This window comes from Acipenser ruthenus, chromosome 29 (genome assembly GCF_902713425.1).
Source record: "Acipenser ruthenus chromosome 29, fAciRut3.2 maternal haplotype, whole genome shotgun sequence".
Taxonomy (NCBI): Eukaryota; Metazoa; Chordata; class Actinopteri; order Acipenseriformes; family Acipenseridae; genus Acipenser; species Acipenser ruthenus.
The window spans coordinates 19008231-19030970 of record NC_081217.1 but is presented as its reverse complement, the minus strand read 5'-3'; the positions used below and the strand labels follow the sequence as shown (position 1 = coordinate 19030970).

The 22740-nt window shown below is 40.9% G+C and overlaps 3 protein-coding genes across 10 annotated transcripts in view; all 3 read right to left on the bottom strand.

The window, feature by feature from the left end:
• Positions 1-3714: 3714 nt before the first annotated feature.
• LOC117968794 (metastasis-suppressor KiSS-1-like) lies at positions 3715-7133 on the bottom strand. Its single transcript, XM_034916580.2, has 3 exons — positions 7044-7133; positions 5003-5213; positions 3715-4785 (listed from the first exon to the last, which is right to left on the bottom strand). The coding sequence occupies exons 2-3, from the start codon at positions 5100-5102 to the stop codon at positions 4493-4495; spliced, it is 393 nt and encodes a 130-aa protein (XP_034772471.2). The 5' UTR covers positions 5103-5213; positions 7044-7133; the 3' UTR covers positions 3715-4492.
• Positions 7134-8809: 1676 nt separating this feature from the next.
• Positions 8810-11664, bottom strand: LOC117434468 (vesicle transport protein GOT1A-like). 2 transcript variants are annotated; one of them, XM_034057032.3, is made up of 5 exons: positions 11560-11664; positions 11164-11255; positions 10653-10831; positions 10374-10437; positions 8810-10112 (listed from the first exon to the last, which is right to left on the bottom strand). In XM_034057032.3, the coding sequence occupies exons 1-5, from the start codon at positions 11582-11584 to the stop codon at positions 10071-10073; spliced, it is 402 nt and encodes a 133-aa protein (XP_033912923.3). In that variant the 5' UTR covers positions 11585-11664; the 3' UTR covers positions 8810-10070. The 2 variants fall into 2 exon arrangements, with proteins under 2 accessions (XP_033912923.3, XP_058860447.1); XM_059004464.1 differs by having other exon boundaries at positions 8810-9002.
• Positions 11665-14617: 2953 nt separating this feature from the next.
• Positions 14618-22740, bottom strand: part of LOC117428459 (pleckstrin homology domain-containing family A member 6-like) — a 64602-nt gene continuing 56479 nt past the window's right edge. For all 7 annotated transcript variants that reach the window (XM_059004457.1, XM_059004458.1, XM_059004460.1 and 4 more), the window contains 8 exons: positions 21648-21729; positions 20888-21000; positions 20582-20758; positions 20121-20273; positions 19895-20028; positions 19387-19529; positions 18577-18684; positions 14618-16763 (listed from right to left, as the gene is read on the bottom strand). In XM_059004457.1, coding sequence (XP_058860440.1) covers positions 18587-18684; positions 19387-19529; positions 19895-20028; positions 20121-20273; positions 20582-20758; positions 20888-21000; positions 21648-21729 — 900 coding nt within the window. In that variant the 3' untranslated portion in view covers positions 14618-16763; positions 18577-18586. The remainder of the gene's footprint in view (positions 16764-18576; positions 18685-19386; positions 19530-19894; positions 20029-20120; positions 20274-20581; positions 20759-20887; positions 21001-21647; positions 21730-22740) is intronic.

Genomic DNA, 22740 nt, shown 5'->3' with positions numbered 1-22740 from the left:
CTCATCTAATTCCTGTGAGTTAGACTCGGTTCCCACAGCTCTCCCAAAGGTCAAACCCAAGGTCAGCGCTGTGTACACAAGCCTGCCCTGTGCCGAGGAAAAGATGTTAATGTTCACGTCAAAGAGATGCAATAACAGCAGGGGCAAAGATTACAGATACGTGCGGAAGTCTTATCCCACTGCCAAGCAGTGCCAGACAAGCAGGGGAACAGTACAGAGAAACTGACTTCAAAGAAACTTGAAGAGCTCACGTCTTCAACCAGAAATATTGACTATCATTGGGCCTGGAATTAAATGTAATGACTGTGGCTCATTTGCATAATGGTTAAGATACTTGTCTGTATTTCAGGGTTGCTCATGATTACATATCAAAATGAATGATGAAGTTAAATCCACTTTCAGTGCCAAAGGATTTTAGATAGATCATTGTAGACTGTAGATCGATTTCGTTGCTCCAAATAATTTAAGATTACATTGAAAGAGAAAATTGCTCATCTGCAAAAAAAAAAACAAACAAAAAAAAACACTTTTCTCAATCTGTCTTTTCAATCTGGCATAAACCACTCCACTGTTTCTGCTCTTTGGCAAGGCACTTGACACATAAACAAAGGAATTTTGGTCTAATAACAAGGGCCGTTTTCAGTAGAGCCATTACTGCTCAATAAGTAAAACAGCACTCAAACTTTTATACCAGAATAAAAATACTGTGTCTCTTGTGACTTGAAAATATGTTGTTATGGTGAAGTTGTGTCACTGTACAGCTTCCCAGACTGACTGACGTATGTCAAGGCAATAACTAAGAAGTTCGGTTCTGGAAAATGATGCTGAAGAATGCAATACTCTTACGAGGTGTGGACTGGACTTAATATCTTATGGAGTGAGGGATTTCCATGTTGAATAACCTGTATTAACTAAAGAATGAATTATAAATCCAAACAACAGGCTATATAACAAAAGAACAGGTTTCAGTCTGCATTTGAATGTGAGCAATCTGCATATTAATTAGCAGTCTGTTTAAGCATATGTCATTGATAATTGTCCATTCCCTTCTCCAAATCCATTCCGCCCATTCCAGGATGTCGGAGACCAATAGCCAGATGGCCAGTGCGAGGTTTGCAGTGACAGCTCTGGCGAATTTTTTTGGAAGGCATTAAGTGGCACTTATGAGCCGTCCTGTGACCCCAGGTCCCGACTGGCCCCAAGAGCTGGTTTCCCACAGTCAGAGCTTTGAAAGACCCCGGGAGCGAATCACAGAGGACAGAGACTCTGCGTCACTCCCCTGCTCCGGCACACGCTGCCCAGACACTGCCCGCGGGCGTGGGAAAACACAGGGGGTTGGAGAGACGAGGTGAGCCGGCTTACCCAACCAACCCAACAAGACTGGAGAAGTGCCACAATAAAACATTTACATTGCATTCAGAAAACAATATACAGTACTGTACTGCATCGCAAATTATGTCCCTGGAAAAATCACCTTAAAGAATCTTTAAATTCTATTTTATATTTTTGTAGTCTAATAATCTACCTGTATATGTTTAATATAAGTAAATTAATAATAATAATAATAATAATAATAATAATAATAATAATAATAATAATAATAATAATAATAATAATAATAATAATAATAATATCTAATGTCTGGGTACTGGCATGTAAGATTAAACAAAAATGTGGAACTCCTATTATTATATCTTTGGATAATTTCATATTACCTTGTGTAATGGCCTGACGATTGCATACATCCTAAAGCCAAAATACTGTCTCAGATCTCCGTCTTTCTACATGGCTTATACTGTGTGTCTGCCTTCTCGCTACAGCAGAGGAACGAGGACAGCGATTGGAGACAAAACCAGCCCTCACATATTTACATGACTTAATAGAATGTCAAACCTATAGTTCAGTAAAGGCTAAGGTATGTCTCATCCCCAGGGTCAGTGAATGATGTCTAATAGGTACAGCCAGGAGAATTGCTCGTTCTGAAATTGCTCTGTGATTGATAACAAACTTAAACAGATGGGTGCACAGAACATGAAAAGGCCATTGCAAGGCTACGCTTACTAAATCTACGCAATCCGTTTCTTCCATGGATTCTTTCATTTCATTTTTTAATTAAAATAAATAATGTACATGGTCTCTCGTATTGAGGACCTTAAAAATAACCAGTTACCTCTTCCAGTGCATATTTGGAATAAGGTTCACCTTTTTAAAACCTTATGTATAAGCAAAGCTTTTGCAGTACACCAGAACAACATTCCTAAAATCATACTGTAAAATTATAGTGAGCTAAGATTATGAAAACTCTCTATAATATGCCTGTACAGATATATTTTAAAAATCCACAGAGGGTCCTGTTTTAATAATTGAAATGGTGTCATTGTTTCTGTAGATGTAGACATCTGTATATTTTGTATAAAACACTAAATGGTTACTCTCTTGCGCTGTCTGTACTTGCTACTATAGCCTGTAGCAAGTAATCCATGCGTTTCTTTACTTTATTTTTGTATAATAAATGGCTGTGCTGTGCGCACTGCTACAGTTTTGTGCTTATAAAAAATGTGAATACAAAAATAGCAAAACCAGAACAATGAGTGACAATGAAGGATAAAAATTGAAGGCTGGTCACCCCATGCTTATTTCTCATGGTTGCTTAGAGTAACATGTGCACTGTGAGAAAGAGGAAACGTGTTGTTTGCCTAATCAAAAGGGTCACCTTGACATGAACTTGTTCTCCGGTCAAAAAAAAAAGAATGATCTGCCCTGCATAGCGTTCATGTTAATAGCTAAGCTAAGCCTATGTTAATCCTTCTACCAGAGTACTGTCTGAAAATGGAGAAATATGTTAATATTTTATTGAGTGGTAATGCTGTGCTAATAATCTTCACAGACATAGCCTGTTTACATACATGTCAATAAAAGTGTTGCGTTGAGCAGCCGTCCAATTGAGTCACATTCTCACAGGACCTCCCCTGATTGAGAAAGTGCTATATGAGCCAAGTGTGATCCATGGAAATATGAGTTTTTGGTTCTGGAAATAAATAAACCCCTGAAGGAATGGCTTTCCTGGAAATACGTTTCCTTGTTTGTGATGAGATTAACGGTAACATTCATTATAATGAAAGAAGAAAACATAATATTTTGTTCTAAAAACCCCTTATGATCCATTGTGTATAAAACAGACTGGATCTATCATCGTGGGGATAAATAATCTCAGAAAAAAACGGAGATAACTGTGTTCTCAGTGGACAAAATCCAAGACAAGTCATGGTTTTTATACTAGCGAGGGAGGAAGTTGTCTCTGCTGAATGTGTCCTCTTGTTGTAGCTGTTATATGAGAAAGAATACTGGACAACACTTTTTAATGTCCTGGTTTTTAATTAGAAAAAAAAAAAAAGCATGTGTCATCCAGTGGCAGGCTGTGCTGTGCATCAACTGGAGCCTTTGTGACATTCCACTTGTACATTGGTTCTGAGGATTAAGGGCTCATCCATTCCACTGCTGACAATGCTGATCAAATAGTAGGGCTTCTCCAAGGTAAAACATAGGTTTTATAGTTTTTTAAATGTTACCCTGCATTATGTTGAAGGCCAGAGCATGTCCTACTGTATGTAGAAAAGTTTAGTGGTAGCAGTTTGAAAACATAACTGTGGTGCTGTCACGGAAGGCTGGTGGGTGAAGTCAAACCAGAAAGAGACAGACACTAGTACTGCGGGTTTGAAGCGCTAAGCGCATATTTATTAAATAAAACAAAATAACTGAACAAACAAAACACCAAACAGAACAACAACTAGCTGAAAAACAGTTTTCATTCTGTTTTATTTTTTTAATTAAGCAATTACAGTTGAAAATCATTGTTATCAATGTTGGACTGGGATAAAAATGTGTTTTTAAAAAATGCATTCTAGAAAGCTGAGAATGCACGCTGACAGTGATAGAAAGCAGTACTTATTATTTAAGATGCGAAGAGGCAGTGCTGAAGAGCCAAATGTCTGATATGTATACTTAGGCACTGGAATGAGAGATCACCTATAAACCCTTTTTTTTAAACTAGAATACAAAACATTTAATTGACTTCAAAATTGCTATGCATTTAAGAGCATAACATCCTCAGCAAAACTGATATAACTTCGGATGAAGTGCCACATTTTTGAGTAGAATTTGAAAGCAACTTTAAATTAATACAGGCAAACCTGTATTATAGACCACAGTGACCACTGTGAGCGCACAAACTGGCAGCCAACTCTTTAAAAAGTTGTATTTAAGGGGTCTGACTTTATGTTGTACAGTCATGGGGGTGGTCTTTAGAATCAATCAGACTGTAGTTTTATAAAACAAGGTTATGTACACAATGCAAGAGTGCCATTTTCTTTAAAACTATGTGGAACTAAGGCTTTAAGGATCGTACATTTGGTTTTAAAACAGGGGGTAAGAGCTGAGAGTCAGTGTTGCAGTCTGAACGCAGTAGCAGTAGCAGCCACAGCTAAGGGACAAGTCAGTTTGGGTTTCTGTTGGCCTCTGCTGCTCTCTGTGCTAGCAGCCCGGCTTGACGCTTTCCGTAACGGAGACCGAATGAGTTCCAGTTGTAGGAGGACAGGTCCTTCTGCCGCTTCTCTGCTGGGGGGAGGGGCCTCACCGGAGTGGGGCGTTCTTTCAGGGGTAGCTCCGCCCTGAACAGCAGGCTGGCCAATGACATGGGAGCTCTCCCAGGGGACAGGGGAGTCCCCCAGGAAGACAAGACCTTTTTTTCGCTCAACATGTCCCGCATAAGGAGTTTTAGCAGCTCTCCTGGAAACAAGCAAGATGTATTTACTTTATATAATACTTGGAAACGTAGCATATGACTCTCAGAGTGACCATCCAGCTTTTCTTTCTCTATCTGTCTTGGTTCAGCTAGTCGATCATGGATATTCTGGGATAAAAATATCCACTATGGAAGGGATACCTGTTGGCAGAGGCATAGACCCATAGCTACATTCTGGGTTTGAAAGGTCTGTGGACCTACCTGCAGGTTTGGAGTGACTGATTGGTGGTCCAGCTCCCAGGGGCTCTCCTTGCTGGGCTCTGACCAGCAACACCAACAGCGGGAGCATCAGTAAACTCATAGCGGAGCCTGGGAAGGGCGTGACGGTCAGCTGGTCTGTCTGTCAGTCAGCTGTCTGGATGTTCTGCTGCACTTTCGATTTGTCCTGTCTGTTGCTCAGATTGTGTATTTCCTTGTAGACAAAATTCAGAGACAACCCACACTTATAAGCACTTGTAATGTTTTGAATTTTTCTCAAAACTGAGAATTTTTTTAGGTGGTCTTCCTGACATTAAATTGATACTTTTTATCATTACTGCAAATCACAGATGCTAAGGTAAAACTTTAAGTCAAGTAGATTAAGTTTGGCAAGTGGCTTCCATATTAATAAATACTTCTTCTAAGTTTTACTTTTTCTACCAAGTAAATGTTCCTGTACTAACATTACATACCCAGACAACAGGGATACAGTTTTTATATATAACACTTTAGCCTTTATCTTGAGAGCATGGTTAGAAATAATATGCATTGGAAATCCTTTAAATATCCTAACAAGTTTTGACATGCCCTAGTAAAATCTCATTGTTTAGCGTTTGTGGGTTGTGTACAGAGCAATGATAGAATACTATTAGTTAGAGTTGATCCCTTGGAAAAGTTTAATGAGAATACACCAGTCTGAACAAGTCTTTCATTTTACAGTGCGGAACTAGAGGCACTCTGAAGAGGGAAAAAGGGTTCAAACATCCCCTACTGCATCCGGTTTTGTAGTTTTCTGTATACTTAACGAAACACTAACACAAATTGAAAAATATGACATTTCGAAATCCTGTACTACTGTTATGGCTTCCGGTAACTTTTGCAGTATCATTTTGTAGTTTCTTTACATGATGTTAAATAAAAGATCTAAATTATGTTCGTATCGTTATGCCTCAATCCTAAGATTCTAGGTGATGCAAAACGTTTGGCCATAGCTGTAGAATCAGCATGCAAGTTAAAAATCCAGGTGTGATTCCATGCACCGTTTGCAGGGTTTGAAGATGCCATGAGCATACAGAAATGACGATGACACCGCTAATCTTCTATCATATTACAAATCAGACGTTCTCTACCTTTTAAAAGACCTTGAAGTGGTTCTAAGTAAGCGTGTATGTGCTACAGACTGCAGTAAACCCCTTTGAGAATTGACCCACAAGGTTCAATACTGAAGCAGTGTTGAGCACACTGGGAATTTTCCCATATGAAGGCAGCACATCAAGCTGTGGCCAGCTGGCTGTGAAGATGAAAGAGACTATAGCCACAGCCACCCCGCTCACCCGGGGAAGGGAGGCAGGGAGAGAAGGTCATGTCAATTGGGAAGGGGAGAACAGCGCCAGCAGATGAAAGTAGTTCCCAGCGGGAAGGTAGGCTACCACCTCTTTAACACACATCAAAAGGGCTGCGTCACTAGACTGAAGGTCGATTTTACACCCTCCATACTACTAATCCATTCTTCTAGCTATAAAAAAAGCATCCTGCTCACTATTGGTGGCTTTTTTGTTTCGGTAGAGTGATTATCTAATTAGCTGGTGGACATTATCACAAACGAGGTCTACCAAATCACATAAACCTTTTCATGTTTTTTATTTATTTATTTATTTTTAAACTTAAAACCTTTATCGACAGTGGTCCCCACTACCCTATATTCAAATCTAGTGGCTGCTGTTTTCTAGAAACAAACTTTGCTGAACTTACACAAATCAGTTCAAATTCAATAGGAAATATAAAGAGCATAGTGAATACACTTGAGCAGCACTGGTACCCTTGAGAAAGTTTCACTCTACACATGCAATACATGGAAGTGATCATTGCACTGTACTGTTGCAATGACTGTTGCTTTCACTGAGCTTTATCATTACTTTCTATGAATACAAATGCTTTCACTCTTCTTTACTATAGTTGCTAGCTTGGTGTACAGCAGAACATACAAGAGAGCGAATATGAAGACCATGCACTTTGCAGATACCTGGAAGAAAGGAGTGCTTACCTTTGTCCTTGTCTGCTTGGAGTAGGGCAGGGTAGCCTCTTTCTCTCTCTGCAGCTGAGTCAATCTTTAGATCTCAGGACAGGATTCAGACGTGGCTTTTATCTCTGAGATGGGCTCCCTTTTTATATCTGCCCCAGCTTTGCGTCACTCCTGCTAGACCCTTCCTCGATTCGTTCACTGCTCTCTTTGAATTTGTCATTGTTTCCCAGGGACTCATTTCGTTGCACTTGATTTACAATTTGCTTGGTTTCTTTCTCCAAATAGAATGTTGAAACAGTGAATAGTGGATTTAATTAAATCATTGAGTCTTCATAAAAAAAAAAAACAGCTAAAATATCATAAAGTGCTATTTTCTTTTTATAGCACCACACAGAGTTAGTTTTTGTTACTATTGGATTGCAAACTGCACTTTCTTTTAGTTATTTACTCAGTGAGTGAGTCAGTATTAGCTGAACTAGCATTCGAACCCAGGACCTGCTGGTTCCCAGTTTTTATAAACAAGCCCCTCCCTCCACCCCAACTCACATTGCACACCCGAGTGGAAAGGAGTTGTTGAAAGACCAGCATGAGATTTGAATTAAAATCAATCAATGTCTAAGCCGATGAACAAGTTCAAAGACATCTGCTACAAATTATCAGGTGGTCCTGCATGAGAAGAATATTCATGCCAAATACAATCAAGCAGAGGTGTCAGATGTGCATATATACTGTATGTCCCAGGTGGAATTAGGAAGTAAACCCCAGCTGTTGCATGTGATCAAACAATAAATTAAAATGTGTATTTATAAAATCATCTGGCATAGAGATACAAAGCACAGGGAGTGACAATAACACCCCCCCAACCCCAACCCCAACGCCAACCCCAACGCCAACCCCAAAACCAACCCCAACGCCAACCCCAAAACCAACCCCAACCCCAACCCCAACCCCAACCTCTCAACTAGAGTGAAAAAGCCTTCTAGCTTTTTAAAGTATTTTTCATTACTACTTACGAACTGTAAATAATAAGTGCTTTGGTGGGTTAATCAATAGATTTAATGTAGCTGGGTTGAGACCACTGGTACTCATTGCATGTACTGTTGGGTGGGAGTCTGTACTGGCAGGCTGCAGATGCATTGCTGCACATTAGCGTAGCGCTTCGGGTCTCAAAGCAGACCCACTGACATCATGAGGGTAATGAGGGTATAGGGGGGGTCTATGTGTGGGAAAACTGCACCACACGTTACATCTGTGGGTTTGTGACGGCTCATTTCCACGGGTGTCATCCATGGCAGTTCTGATGTGAGTCACGGTCCTGATACTAACTAATAAAACCCAGAGAAATTAAGTGCCCTCACTTAGTCTGAGCTCCCTTTACTTCTGGCCCATTGGTTTGATACCTCAAGGGTTACAGTTGGCTTGATGTTATACAGTAGTGTGACATGGACGGGGGTGGTGTTTCTCAGCCCATGAAACTGATGTGCAGTTAGTTGTGCAATGCCATAAACCTTATTGCATCCTTTTTCATTCTGGAAGAATCATTTTCAACATTTTTTTTTTTTTTTCTAATAATTAAATAATAAAATGTAGGCCTGTCTTGCACTTTCGGTAAAGCATGAACAGAATTGCTTCCCGCTGTCCAAAGGGAAAATAGAGGACTAGCCACAGTGGCTCCTAACTGTACCTTCAGTGACTCTTCAAATGAAAAGAGATGCATTTACTGCCTGCAAGTGGGTCCGTTTTAGGTCTTGTGGGGAAATGTATAAAAGACCAGAGTTCAGTCACAATTTCAAAAGAAACATTATTTTATTGGCAGGATCAAGCACCAGGCCTCTGGGTTTATTTAGCCCCAAAAGCTTACAGAGAGACATAGGGAAAAGCAACATCAATTACTACTACAGTACATATACAAATAATATGAGTAGGGAAACAGGGTCCTTCACACTGTCACACTGTCACACTGCACAATCAAAAGGGTAGCTGTGTAAAGGGTAACGAAAGGTAGGAAAAGACTGTGTTAATACTACAGAAATAGTGAGATGTTTTCCACAGCATTTTACAGGGCTCTCCAGCTGGGGGTTGATCAGCCTCCTCACAGCTCTCGCTGCTGTAGTATTTGCTCCCACTCCCAGAATAACAAATCAAAGAGGACACATTCAAAGTTTAATGACGCAGGTTAACACGTTTGTGTGTTTGAAATCATGTATGAGAAATCAGCTGTCGTTAAGGATATGTCAACAATCCAGTCAATCTTGTGTTTACACGTCATCCTGTGCTAGAACATGCAACATAGTTTAGATTTTTAATTTTTTTTATATATATGTTTAATGGTAATTCTGGGTACAATCTCTGGTTTTGCGGTTTATAAGAAGTTAATACATTGTCAGCATGATTTTCAAAAGGGGCAAAATAAGAACTAGGTGGCAGTGATTTCTAAAACCTGATTTGGCTTTCAAATGGTTTTGATGAAATTAGTCATGTATTCACTTGTCGACGCTTTTAAAAAATATAAATCAAGTGACGTGGTTACATTAGTCAGGCTTTAAAAATCATTTTGCGACCTAGTTCTTATTTTGCCCCTTTTGAAAATCATGCTTTTTTTTGTTACAACAGGAATAATTTAGCACAGATTGGGCAGACTGCACCAGATGACACCCCATACACAACACATTAAATAATAGCATAGCACAGTGAACAGTGCCACATGTCTGTGTCGCCCACGGCTGCTCCATCACAGGACACAACCTGACACTTGCTCGAGTCTCTGGTCGAAAGAGTCATTGGTTTGTTATTTTTATTGTTTTAGGTTTATTTCGGATTCTTTTACGGGAGGGAATCCTCATTGAGAAGGGGTCATCTTCTTTCTTCGAAGGCTCGGAGAAGTGCAGCTTCATGTTTCATTTTCCAACTGTCAAATTAAATAAATGCACCCCTTCAATTCCCCATTCATTATGAAGAGGGTGTATCTCAGTGTGCTTCCTCTAATAGCACATGCTCTTCTTTTATAATGATTTTCTTTGGTACTGCACTAGGTTCTTGTGGTCCAGGTCACACCATGGAGCTGCTGCTCCCTGCTAGCTTGTTAAACAACTGGAGAGAAACAGATGAAAGCTGGCGTTAGCCTGGTGCATGGTACAGTAACTAGTGTTACAGGGACCATTCTGAAATGTTGAGCAAAGCAAGCTTAACATAGAGAATCCAGCATACAAAGAGTGTATACCAGTGCCACCTGGTGGTTACTTAGTAGCTCCCTAAAAAATCTCCACTGTCATTTTTCAATCACGTGCTGCCTTGACAGAGGAGAACATTGAAAAGGTGTCTCTTCAGAATAAATTTTAAAAAATCACTTACCGAGCTGAGGAATGGAATATTAACCAGCGATCCAAGGAATCCAAACGCCACTGGGAAGAAGGTCCTTTGGGTTAAAACAAAGAGAGAGAAACTGGAGATTCAATCTTCTCAAATGTAACCCTGTAACTAATTGCTTTAACAGTGACCTCACTGCTGTGGTGCCCTTGCCCTCAGCAGTTACAGCCCCACTCCATGAGACTAGGCTCATTTCAGCACTGTTTACCCACTCCCGGTCCTTCTCCCAGACCCGGAGTGAAATTAGAGACCCCTCCCACTCACTTGAAGAGCTGCACGAAGCCGTAGGTCTCTATCACCATGCCGACAATGGGCCAGCGCAGCAGCACCAAGGCCACGCCCCCCAGGAAGAAGGCGGAGCCTCTCAGTTTGGAGCGCTGGAAGAAGAAGTTGAACGTGCGCTGCAGTCCGATGATCATAGCAAGCCCCGCCAGGAAGAGGATCTGCAAAACCAGGCAGGAATCCCGTCGTTCATTACTCAATATGAGTACTACTGCTACTCTGTGTTTATTAAGAAGCTTAACTTCAAACACCTTCTGTCAAAATGTCACACTAACGTTAATTGTTACAGGTGCCATTTTAAGAAGGGTTACCTGCGCAAGTTCCAAATATGTTCAACCACAGGGTTTCTGAGGTTTACTGGCAGTTCAGTGGGATAAAACTTACAAATGAGAACACTTACAGTAATGGTAAAATTGTAATAAAGAAATTGCCGGGCTGACCGTACAAAGATCAGGCCCCAAGTATGTGGCTGGCAAATAAAGCAGTGACTTACGTTTCCAAAAGCCAGCAGGACAGAGTCGAAGTACAGCAACACGCCAAAGAGAAGGAAAAACAGACCGAACCCCATGAACCCCACACCCACCTCTGAAAGACAAAGATACAGAATGGAGGGGGGTGCAAACAGACTTTCAAACTGCACCTTAATAATGAGCTCTGTCTTAACACACCAGTCCTATCCTTACCCAGCTCCTTAATAATAAGCTCTATCTATTATCAGCTCTCCAACACATCACCTTAACAAGCCTTCCATTGGATAAGGGCTAGGTGAAGTGTGTAATATTTTTATGGATCAACAAGAACAGTCTTGGATGTGAAGACCAGCAGTAAAGTACCAAAAACGATGAGTAAAACTAAACAAACTTTAATAAGAAGCGAGGGGAGTACTTACTCTGAAATTGTGTTATTGAAATCATTCTGATTTCAGTTCCTCGGAGAGAGTAGTGCTGCGTCGACACCCACAAACCACAGCTCTTGCACTCTGACCCCTGGCGGCCCCGTCATCAGCACACCTGGCCAATGATTAACCAGCACAAGGCAAGCCCTGATAGAGAGCTGTGGGTGAAGAACTGGTGGAAGAGGCTAGGAACCATGGTTTCTCATGGGCACAACAACATTCTTGTCTCCCAGACTATTTATTTTCACTTTGATTATGGGGAAGTTCATTTCTCTTGCCACCACACTATATATTCACTTCCTGTGCAGCAGGTAATAGGACTTGTATCTGCTCACTGGCTTATTGCTTAAAGCCTTTGTAATAAAATACATACATAATTTCATAAATACAAAATGATTGAAGTATTGTTCTTGGTGAAAATCATTGTTTGTTTTGTTAAACCAAAACAACATTTCAGTGATTTCACAGTGCCCCCTGGTGTCCATTCTGTAAAGGGATACCAAGTAGGAAAACATATCTTTAAATGAGCAACATTGCACAAGTGGGCCTGTATGCACAAACATACCCTGTTCTAAGGTGAAACAGCTTCCATAGTAAATATGGCTGTCACTTGTAGGCAAAATTCCTATCTTAGACCCTTGTCCTTTTAGCTTTACATTTTTTTTTTTTTTTTGCAAGAAGACAGTTCAATCGATACTCTTCCAGATACAGAACACCAGAATATCTTGCTTAGTTATAATGCAAGCTTACGTAGGTGGTGAAGCATGTACTAATCCTTTAAAATAAACAGAGACACGTTTTTTTTCAACTACATTTTATTTGATTTTTAAATGACTCTTGTGAAACTAACTTGTAGAGACAAAGCACAGCGCTCTCATTTTCATCACAATCACCTCTGCTCTCAGGCTGTTCAGACAGGATCTGTTGAAAGCCCTCACTCCACAGTGCTGTATTGCTGGATCAGCAATGTGAAAGCAGTGTTCAGACACTTAGAAGTGCATTATATTTTTGGCAGTGTTACTTGTGGGATCATAACCACAAAATAATAATTTCATTGTACTAATATAGCTGGATTTTCCCAAAGTGTCAAACAAAATCAAATTATTCTCATACATTTCCTTATTGCATGGGCAGGGTGTTCTTACTGCAAGCCTAGTGTTTTCTTTTGTTTGCATAGCTCAAGCAACCTGTCCCCAACAGCAACTCTTAACCGTATTGCATTTGAGTTCACACATACCTAGAGAACAGCTTATCCACCTGTGATAAAATGTGGTTGCTGCAGGTTTTTAGATGATGGGACTTTATGGAGGAACCTGCCTGTAAGGTGGATGTAGGGCATGACGATCTACTGGTTCTTAGTGTTTGGGTTCCAATCAGACTGGTCATTACTGCAAAACTTTAACATATAAATAGACTACAATGATAAAACAGACTGCCCTTTTTATCAAAGATACTCTGGAGGCTATTTAATTGATCAAAAAGGCAGTGGATCTATACACTGCTTTAGATTATTAAATGTATATACACACACCATTCTTAAAACATGTAAGAGCAAAATATTATTTCATAAATGTATTATAATTGTAACTCATGTTCCTTATTTCGAATCATAATTTATATCTTAATAGCATAAGTATTAGGGGGTGTAATGATCTTGTATGGATGAATCGTGATACTTTCTTTACATGATCTATACTTGAAGTATGTATCGTTTGTATCGTGACACAAGACCAACAGCGCAACCAAGCTTATTGTAGATGACCAGCTGGTCCTGAAATGTAGTTTAAGTGTGTTTTATAGTTGGTATGGATGCATACTCTCCCTATCTTTTATTATCCATGAGGACAATCACATGTATCATGATACATATTGCATTGTGATTAGTGTATTGTTACACTCCTAATCAGTATTATTGTACAGCACATAGCCAGTTCTAAAGGATCCCTGAACTCTCATGTGATGGGCTAGCCATGATCAGTACAAGCTGATGTTCACAGTAAGGTTAAAACACATTAATAATATTGTCACACAAGGGAACAAAGACTGCTGACTATGAATGTGTTCGCAGTCCGCAGAGCAAGTGTTGACACAATGCATGCAGGTGTGTTGTTCTCAGCTTACTTTGTTTCTACCAGAGATTTTTAACGCTTTTACCAAACCTGGTTCTGAGACCTACCCAAGAATTGTTATTTTTGCGCCACTGTACCCTTCGGCAGCTTTTTAAAAGAAATACATTACAAAATTGCAATGCCAACACTGCATACAATGACAAAACCCATAACTGCCTTCATCGCAGTTGTAGTTTTTACTCTGCTAGAAGGAGTGTGGCTTTAGAATTGAGAACTCATGGGACTGATTTGTTTAAAATGTTCTGTTGCTTGATGAAGCAAGGAAACGCCACTCACTTGCACATCTTTTCCATAACTCACAATTATGTTTGAAGCCGTTATTATCCACCTCCAAAACTAGAATTATATGTCACAATATCATTTGCAGACAACTTTGTGGAGAGCCTTTTTCTAAAGAGAAACATACAGTAGATTGATCACATCAATGTCATGTACAATGTCAAGGGGGTATTATATTTAGATACATCATATTGTATAAATACATGGAGATGTGCAGGCTGTGTATGCGTGACTGTGTATATATATATAGTCTTGTATAAACTCCTATCAATTTGGTCTTTTTTGCATTCTGAACTGATACTTTGTTAGGGATGTTTTACATAAATACATTAGTGCAATGTATGTAAGTGTAATGTTCAGCATATAGTATATTCAATACATGTTGTACTACTGTATACATGATTTGTTATGCCAGGGTACTGGTTTAAAGCATTGAGAAGAAAATATCCATGCTGAATGCTGTAGATTTAACACAGATTTAAATTAGACGTGTGCTTATACATTATATGCATTCTAATTAAAGCCTTGTCCGAATGGTGTATTTAAATTCTATAGTACTGCGTGTTTTTAGTGTTGCATGCATATGGTTTATGATCGCATACATTATCTAGTATTGCAGATACAACACTGGGCACATTCGTGTGTGAAGGTTTGCTGTCAGGATTTATTAAAACTGCTTCAAAAATAAAAATGATAATAAGGAATTTGTTTTGCTTTTAAATACGTACATCTTCAGGTTAGCTATAAACAATGAATATATTCACAGGAATTTAAGATGACAGCTCTTTTCAATGTGACAGGTAGACAAGTCAGCACAAAGAAAGGCTGTGACACTGAAAGGGAAACAGAAACAGAGAATGCAGTTTAAAGCCAACAGTTAAAACGCTGGAGCTACGCCTGAGTTTTAGAATTGCTTTGCCTGGATTTCAAAGGAATGGTTTTGGATTTAGGATAGGCCAACAGCTTAATTGCACAGGTCACAGATATACTGTCCGCAACAGGCATGGGGATGTGTGTGCTGTTGCAATATCTCATTTTTAGAGATCGTCTTTTATTTAAATAATCCACTTTTTGGCACCAGAATGGTTTATTTCAGCACTAAAATCAGTGACATCAGCTGGTTTGCACTAATCGGGGGTTTGTGAATCTTGAGTTGTTTGTTCCACTTACAATATTTCTAGTCAGGCTCTTTGCTGACAAGTTGACAGGACTGTAAAAATTGAGAGAGTAGCGTCATGGAAATGCTTCGGCCAGAGTTAAGTGGCAGTTTCATCTTTTGTCCTTCCTTATACATTGACGATAGGTCTTTGAATGTAAGGATAAAGGCAGATGAAGCCCAAGACAGCAGCCAAAAGCACTGGCCAGCTACCAACTCAGGTACCTGGAACGTAAGCTGATGACCCATCTCAGAATTAACATAAAACTAATGACATCACAAGAGACCATTAATGATCAACATAAAACAATGCATAGAACAGGCATTGGTATAATTATCATTTGATCTAGCAAGCTTAATATTCTAAGGTCACTTCTTTTTCACTCCATTTCTTTTATAACAATTAGCAATAACATCATTTTAGTATTTTATTATTATTAGTTACCGCTGCAATGTGTGCACTGTGTAACAGCAAGACTGCTTTGATGCAAAAGATACGTATATAATTATATTCTATTATAGCTGTATAAGTTTTATCAGTACAGACGTACGAAAGAAAGTGCTGGGATGTACTGCATGGACATCAACAAACATTCACAGTTTGCAACAAGCCCTATTTAACGTGAAAGCCTTAGACTTGAGAGATCTAGATGTGTATAAAAGAGCACTGAGCAAATTCCCTCCAACATACACACGCAGAGACTCACACACACACAGACAACTGAAGCTGGAATGGACAGGGTCAGTCTGTGCTTATGCAGTTGCTACAGTCTGCATATTGCATTATGTTCCAGTCAACGAGACTGAACCCATGGCTGCTGGTGGGCTGGTACCAGTATAAAAAGGACTGAGGGGCAGTTTGCACACTGGTTCTGTTTGTACCGATCCTGTTTGAAAAGCTTGTTTACCAAGAAAGTAAAGCCAAAGCATGAGTTTCCTTCTGGTCTAGAGTACATGAAGGATATTGTGCAGTCAGATGTCCATAGGGATGTTGGGTGAGTTTAGTTGACCCCAAAGTTTTTCATCCCAGTATGAGACAGACTGTACTGCACCTTTCACAGGGAGCCCCATTACACCTCACTAGATATTCAGCTTTGAAGTTGGATGATGCTAAGATTGCAACATGCGATTCCAGACTTTAAGGATGGGGTCTGCGTGAAACATTTCCCACTGCTTCAGAAGTTTTGGACAACAAATTGTGCATTCAAATTTCTCCACGGAAAAACAGGAGGAACGTGTTGAAGTTCTCAAACCAAATGTCTTACTCCCAACTGTAAACCATTTCTAAAGCAGATGTAGATCCCTCCAGTCCGGCTGGTTTCTTGTATGGTAAGAGACAAAAGAGAAAGCAGGATAGTTGTACCAGCTGATTCTGGTGCCCCTTGTGGTGGAGGGGCAGCATGACAAGCAGTGCCCCCCTTTTCCTGGTTTATAGGGTTCAAAGTCTCCTGGGCTTCCAGGTATTAAGATTTATTTTATTTTTTTTTTAATTCTCATACAGCCGTAAAATAAATGAATGAAAAAATATACTCTCTGGAAAAAGGGTTCGTTCTTTTAGTTTTGCTTCTTTTTTTGTCGATCTTTAAGCGCTCAGAATGTTGATCCGTGGAACTTCACCGCAGCCAGGGCCTGAGCTGAAAAGAGAGAAGTAGTGTTACAGATTTCCTAGTGTAATACTGCTGTGTAAACCAAGCAAGTAGGGCTGCTCGCTAAAGCTTTATAGTTTCTTGCTTTCTAGACTGGAGAAGAAAGGTGATCACTCGATCGCCATACACAACTAGATTTAAGGTCAAACTGAGTTCTGTGAGGTGCTCATGAATGCTGCAAACCACATTATCATATTTCGAAATATGCATACGTTTTGTTTTACCACCAAAACTTTGGCCACTTCATTAAAAAGATCACCTTCACACTAACTTTCAGTCCTGATTCTCTCTTATTGACAGCAATATAAAGCCAGCTTGTGATATTATTGCCACTGTTGTATTCAGTATTAAGGCCACCATCTGCAGTCCCAAACATATCAAAGCACTGTTAAATCGCTTCTCTAATAAGACCAACATGCTGTAAACTATCAAACCCTCTGGAAACTTGGATAAAACTCAATTGCATGTTTGGTTTAGATTACAAATAAATAACTATAAGAAACCAAAACAGTAAATTGGACTGGTGTGCATGGACGAAAACTACAATAAGCAACATTACAATGATTTGACAAATGCTTTGATTATGTATCTTCAATATTAAGGCCACGACCCAATTAAGACACACGTTGTTGGTCCTTTGACTGACCTTTATAGTGAGGACCACGGTCAAGGAAGGGTAACACCTAGACTCAAGGTAAAGAAATATTTACCAGATTTAAAGCCTTTTTTTCTGAATTATCTGTGTCACTAATTTAGGCATTCATGAGGCAAATTAATTGGACTGTATTAAAAAAAAAAACGGTTAAACCACACTATCGTTTAATCAATATATCTTAAAAGCAGTCAGTCGTGTTTTCTCAACATAACCCTTTCAGAAAAACCTTTAAAAACAACAGTGAAGCAATGTCTATGGCCACCATTCACCAGCTTTATTGTAGTCGGTGCTTGGTTTCAGATATCCGGCAAGGCTATGCCGTTGAATTACTTGCCTTTTACGACCATTCGGTACGGTTTTCTAATAACATTATAATGAGATTGATTCATGTGTCCATTGTGTTTTTGCGGTTTGGGTTAGTCAGTGCTAGTCAATGCACACACCAGTAGACAATGCTTTGTGTAAGTGCTGTGTGCTGTGTCTAGATCCGTTTGAACTATGATATGCTTTTCCCATGGTGTACACAGTAAACTTTCAAAAGGGGTGTTTTGACTTTGTCACATATTAACAACTGCCAGTTACTGATCGAAGTACAGGGACTTGGAGTTCACAAACTTGAAGAATATGAGAGGAGAATCAATAATTTATTAATTTGTTATTAAAAAGAAAGCTAAGATTTTTTGTCCAAAATAATCAGTTCCCCAGGCAGTGATTTCAAAAGTGTTTGGCTAATGGAAAATGGCTGTCTTAAACTAGAAACATCCTGTGGATTATGTTTATAGCTCTGGAAACCGAGAATTCTTCATTGTTAGCAGTCTGTGGTAAAAACACTTCACTGGGTAGGGCAGTGTCTGGTGAGTGAGGGGGAGGTTTAGGGAGATGATTTGGACAATAATAATAATAATAATAATAATAATAATAATAATAATAATAATAATAATAATAATAACAACAACAACAACAACAACAACAACAACAACACTGCAGCCTTTTAGTGTAGTTATAAATGCAATGGCCTTAGTTCAATCGTGGAAACCACTGGCATTCTCTAGGCATGCTCTTTAAATCCATGATGAACTGATGATCCAATCAATGAATTTGCTATCCGCTACTAAGTCCTGCCTCAGTGTGGTGGGTGGGACTCACCTGTGCAGACTTAGACCTTCATGAAGTGGGAGGAGTCAGTGAGGTCAGCAATGGGGGGAGGGTCCGGGTTGGTCGGGGAGGTTGGAGGGCTGGGGGTAAGGCATTGAGCTGGAATGGAATGGTATGGAATCAAACCCAACAAAAACAAATTAAATTAAAAATGAAATAAAATAAACAGGTCATGTGTGAGCACCACCACTATCCAAACAGAGCTGCAGCACCAGTAAACACCAGGAGAGGGTGCTATTCAGACAGTATCACACTTTTGTTCTGCGTTTTACAAGGTAGAGTACAGTCAACACACTGTCATAACAATCAGAAAGGATGACAAATTGTGGTTTTAAAAATGTCTCTTCTAGCAGCTGAATAAAGGCACAGTTGTGTATGTGGTTTGTCTTTTGGTTGCAAATATATGTACAAATCATGAGATAAGGGAAATGGATTGCATGGATATATAACTGAATTCAGTCTTTTTTTTGTTTTTTCTGTCTAGGCTGCAATCACAAGATATAAAGGGTGAACAGCTGTCATGACAAAAATGGAGTATACACCAATTTAAATACATTTTAAATGGCAATTCATGTTGTTTATGGCCGACTTGAAGAAATACTGCAGAATTACTCAATTGTTCAACTGTACTTTTGCAGCTCTGCTTTGATTCCGTCCGTTCTGCCATGGGGCCCATGTCATGGTTTTGTCTGGAACTCCTGCTTTGCGAGTCACATTGGGTCTGAACCACAGAAGGGAATCCTAAGTGGACAGCCTCTCCTGATAGAGGCCAGTCTGTTTAAAGCCGTCTCATCTCCTCACCAGAGAGCAGGCGACTGCGTCGGGACGCCTCGGTAGCAAGAGCACACGAGATCTCGATCCGCTTCTCCTGCTCCTGCCGCTGCTGCTCTGTGTCCACCTGTCCATCTGCTGGGCCGTCCAGCAGAGGCACGATGTTCTGTAAACTGATCACAGGAGGGAGGGGAGCGGGGGAGGAAGGGGAATGGGGTTATACATCCAGAACTTCAAACCTCTAATCCTAATATCACATGATATAATCAAAGAAACTACAAAATGATATCGCAAAAATCTACCGGAAGCCATAACAGTAGTACAGTATTTCATGTTAGATTTTGAAATCAAATCAAAGTGGTATATAATTTAATATGTTAACGTAACATTATTCAGCAGGTTTCATGTGACTTTACGAAGCAAAATGAGTTCATTCTGCAGGGGGATGCAAAACCTTGGGCCCTCGCTGTACACGTAGGTGCAAAATAAATGGAAGCAGATTGAGCATGATGCCGTTTGTGTTGAAAGTGCGGCGTACTTGGACTTGGCGATGAGGGTCTTGATGCGCTGCACCTTCTTCTTCTTCTCACGGATTTCATCTGGACTGAGGGGCAGGTCGGGGTCAGTATCCAGGTATCGCTCTGGAATCGGGACTTTGTCCGGCGTCGATAGCTGGGGAGGGAGGGATCTGTCAGTGTTACACGTCATCCAGATGCAGGAAGTCATCAAGGTCAGTCAGATCCATGAGTACCCCCGACACTAACCTCTCTGCTGATGTCCACGTTGTAGTGCTCGGGTTCGATCTCCACCCGGCGCAGGCGAGCAATCTCCTCCCGAGGGGACTCCATCCCCTGCCCTCGTACCGCCGCCTCCAGGTCCTTGATGTCCACCTCGTGAGCGGTCAGCCGTCGCCGCACCTGCGCCAGAGCAAGCCAGTCAGAGAGAGGCAAGGGAGCACAGGCACCAATCATAAAGTGGCAGGGAACTTCACCTAACAATGATTTCCGGCCAACAGAGGACACCCACAAAACAGGGAGGACAGGCACAAGTAAGAGGCAGAACATCTACCAATCAGAGTGAGAAAAAAAGCAAAGAAAGGACTTCTGCCTTTGTGGGGCAGAAAGCGAGCTTGGGGGAATACTGTGCAGTTTAATGCTGAGAAGGAGGACAGGTAACCAGCCTGCTGGTGCATTGGGCAAGATAAAGGAGACATCTCGACTCATACCACTCTGTAGTTGACAGCAGGCTTGACCCCATCAATCTGTTGGTTATTAGAAAGCTGCAGGCTGTTTCTCTTCTCACGCATTGAGCTGCTCTGGTGTCGCTTGATCCTCTCATTCTGCTCCTTCACGCTCATCTTCATCTTCACCTCTGCAGGGAACACTGCACTCTTCGGGCGCTCCTGTAGGGTAAATAAATAAACCGTTGCAGGGTACATATTTCAAACTGGACCATGGGATTGCTCTGTGGGTTCCGGTACCACCCTCTAGTGTTAGATGGTAGTATTGCACTGTGGGTCAGCTTGTCTTACCTGAGAGATGTGTCCATTGGGCAGTTTGCTGTTGTCGCTTCTGCGGTTGGTGAGAGACGGAGAGCTTGTCTCCTCTTTGACAGGAGACTTGGTCCAGGGAGGAATAACGCCCACTGCAGACAGCATGGAGAAAAGCAGGTGTTGTTACTAAGCTGTGTGTTGTAAAAGAAAGTGTAGTTCAGTTGTCATAGAACCCTGAACTACATTTCCCAGGATCCCATTCGTGTCCAAACAAATACTTACCTGTGATCAGTTAAGGCAGGTATTTAAGCAGGGTTGAAGCAACAGCGCGGGGTCTTTGACAAGGATCAGTCTTGCCCACAGACCCAGCGTGCTGCAGCAAACTCCAAGGTATCGCTTCTACTCTTTATTAAAGAGAGATACAAAGTGTTTTGCTCCGTAAACGGCTTAGCCGTCCGATATTACAGTTTACTTTCGTCCTGAAGTATTTAGTTTAGTTCTCCAGTGTGGTGTCATTTACAACTTCAAAACAACGAAGAAAATAAATATCCGAGCTCCGTCTTGTTTTGTACCAGATTCCTGCTGTTGTGAGTCTCCTTTGTTTACACTAGAAGACCGTGGTAAAGAATTGATGGCTGTGACTAAAACCACCCCACTTTGTCCCAGTTGGTAGATGTTGGCATAATAGTTCAGGCAGGAATGCAGGCAATCCAATTATCAGCATTTAAAATAGTGTTAATATATTGCAATTGGACAATTGTTCTTTAAGAAAATTCCCAAAGGGAAATCCCACTCTTACCATTGTTCTGATTGTTCAGCTCCGACTCTCCAGGGCTGGATTTCTCTGCTGGCGGAGTATCTGATCGGAAACTGAACTTCGACTGCAAATAAAACAGAAACAAGCACTAAAGGCTCAGTGTGTGGACAGCGAGGGAGTGCGGGTCTGAGCACAGTTCACAGGGCAGTGTATACTAGTCTTTTTGATGGCGTGGTGGAATTGAATCTGGCTGCATGGCATTGCAGTGCAGTGGGTCTTGTATTCCTGAAATGTGCAAAGCTCTGCTCTATACCATTTCCATACCAGGTGTGGGAAAAAAGATCATTTTTACTGTTATTGATAATATTCTGTATTACTATATTATGTGTAATGATTCAGTAACAGGCAGCCAAATTCAACCCAGAGCTGTTTCTAAACTCAAAAACAAACACACACACATTAGACAGATCACCATAACGACACAAAAAAAAAAAAAAAAAAAATGGAGTATGGAGCTTCATGGGCCCTGGACAGCATCACCCACGGCCCTTTTTGTAAACTATCAAGTGCAGTGTGCAATGACAATGCTGCAGTCCACAATGACAAAGCTTGCTGCATCTGCCAATATGTTTTATTCTGACACGCTTTATTATACCAGTTTTAAGGGACCAGCGTAGTAAAGCTTGTTTCTTGAACAGTATATTGGTCTCATTCTGTTTGCTCTTCCTGGACCCATGGATTTAAAAGGTGAACAATTACATAAGGAGGCGGGGTGGTGGTGAACGCATGAGCATAAAGAAGCCAGTACAGAAATGAAATGGAGAGTTGAGGGATGAGTGGGAGGTGAGGGGGTTGTGGTGGGAGTCGAGGCTCGACTGGTGTTGGTGTGTCCGGTCCGGGTCGGTACCTCTCCCAGTCTGCGCTCCTCCTCATCCTCACTGTCGGGCCGCAGTCCGGCACTGCTGCTGAGCCACAGGGTGCTGTCGAGGGGCAGGGGTGGGACGGAGGGGGGGATGGAAAGGGGGGACTCCAGGGGGACGTAAGATTTGGGGAGTGGGGGTCGAGGAGGGCCCATGTCCTAAAGCAGAGAAAGAAGGTGACAGACAGAGATAGAGATAAAGCAGAGAGCTTTAAG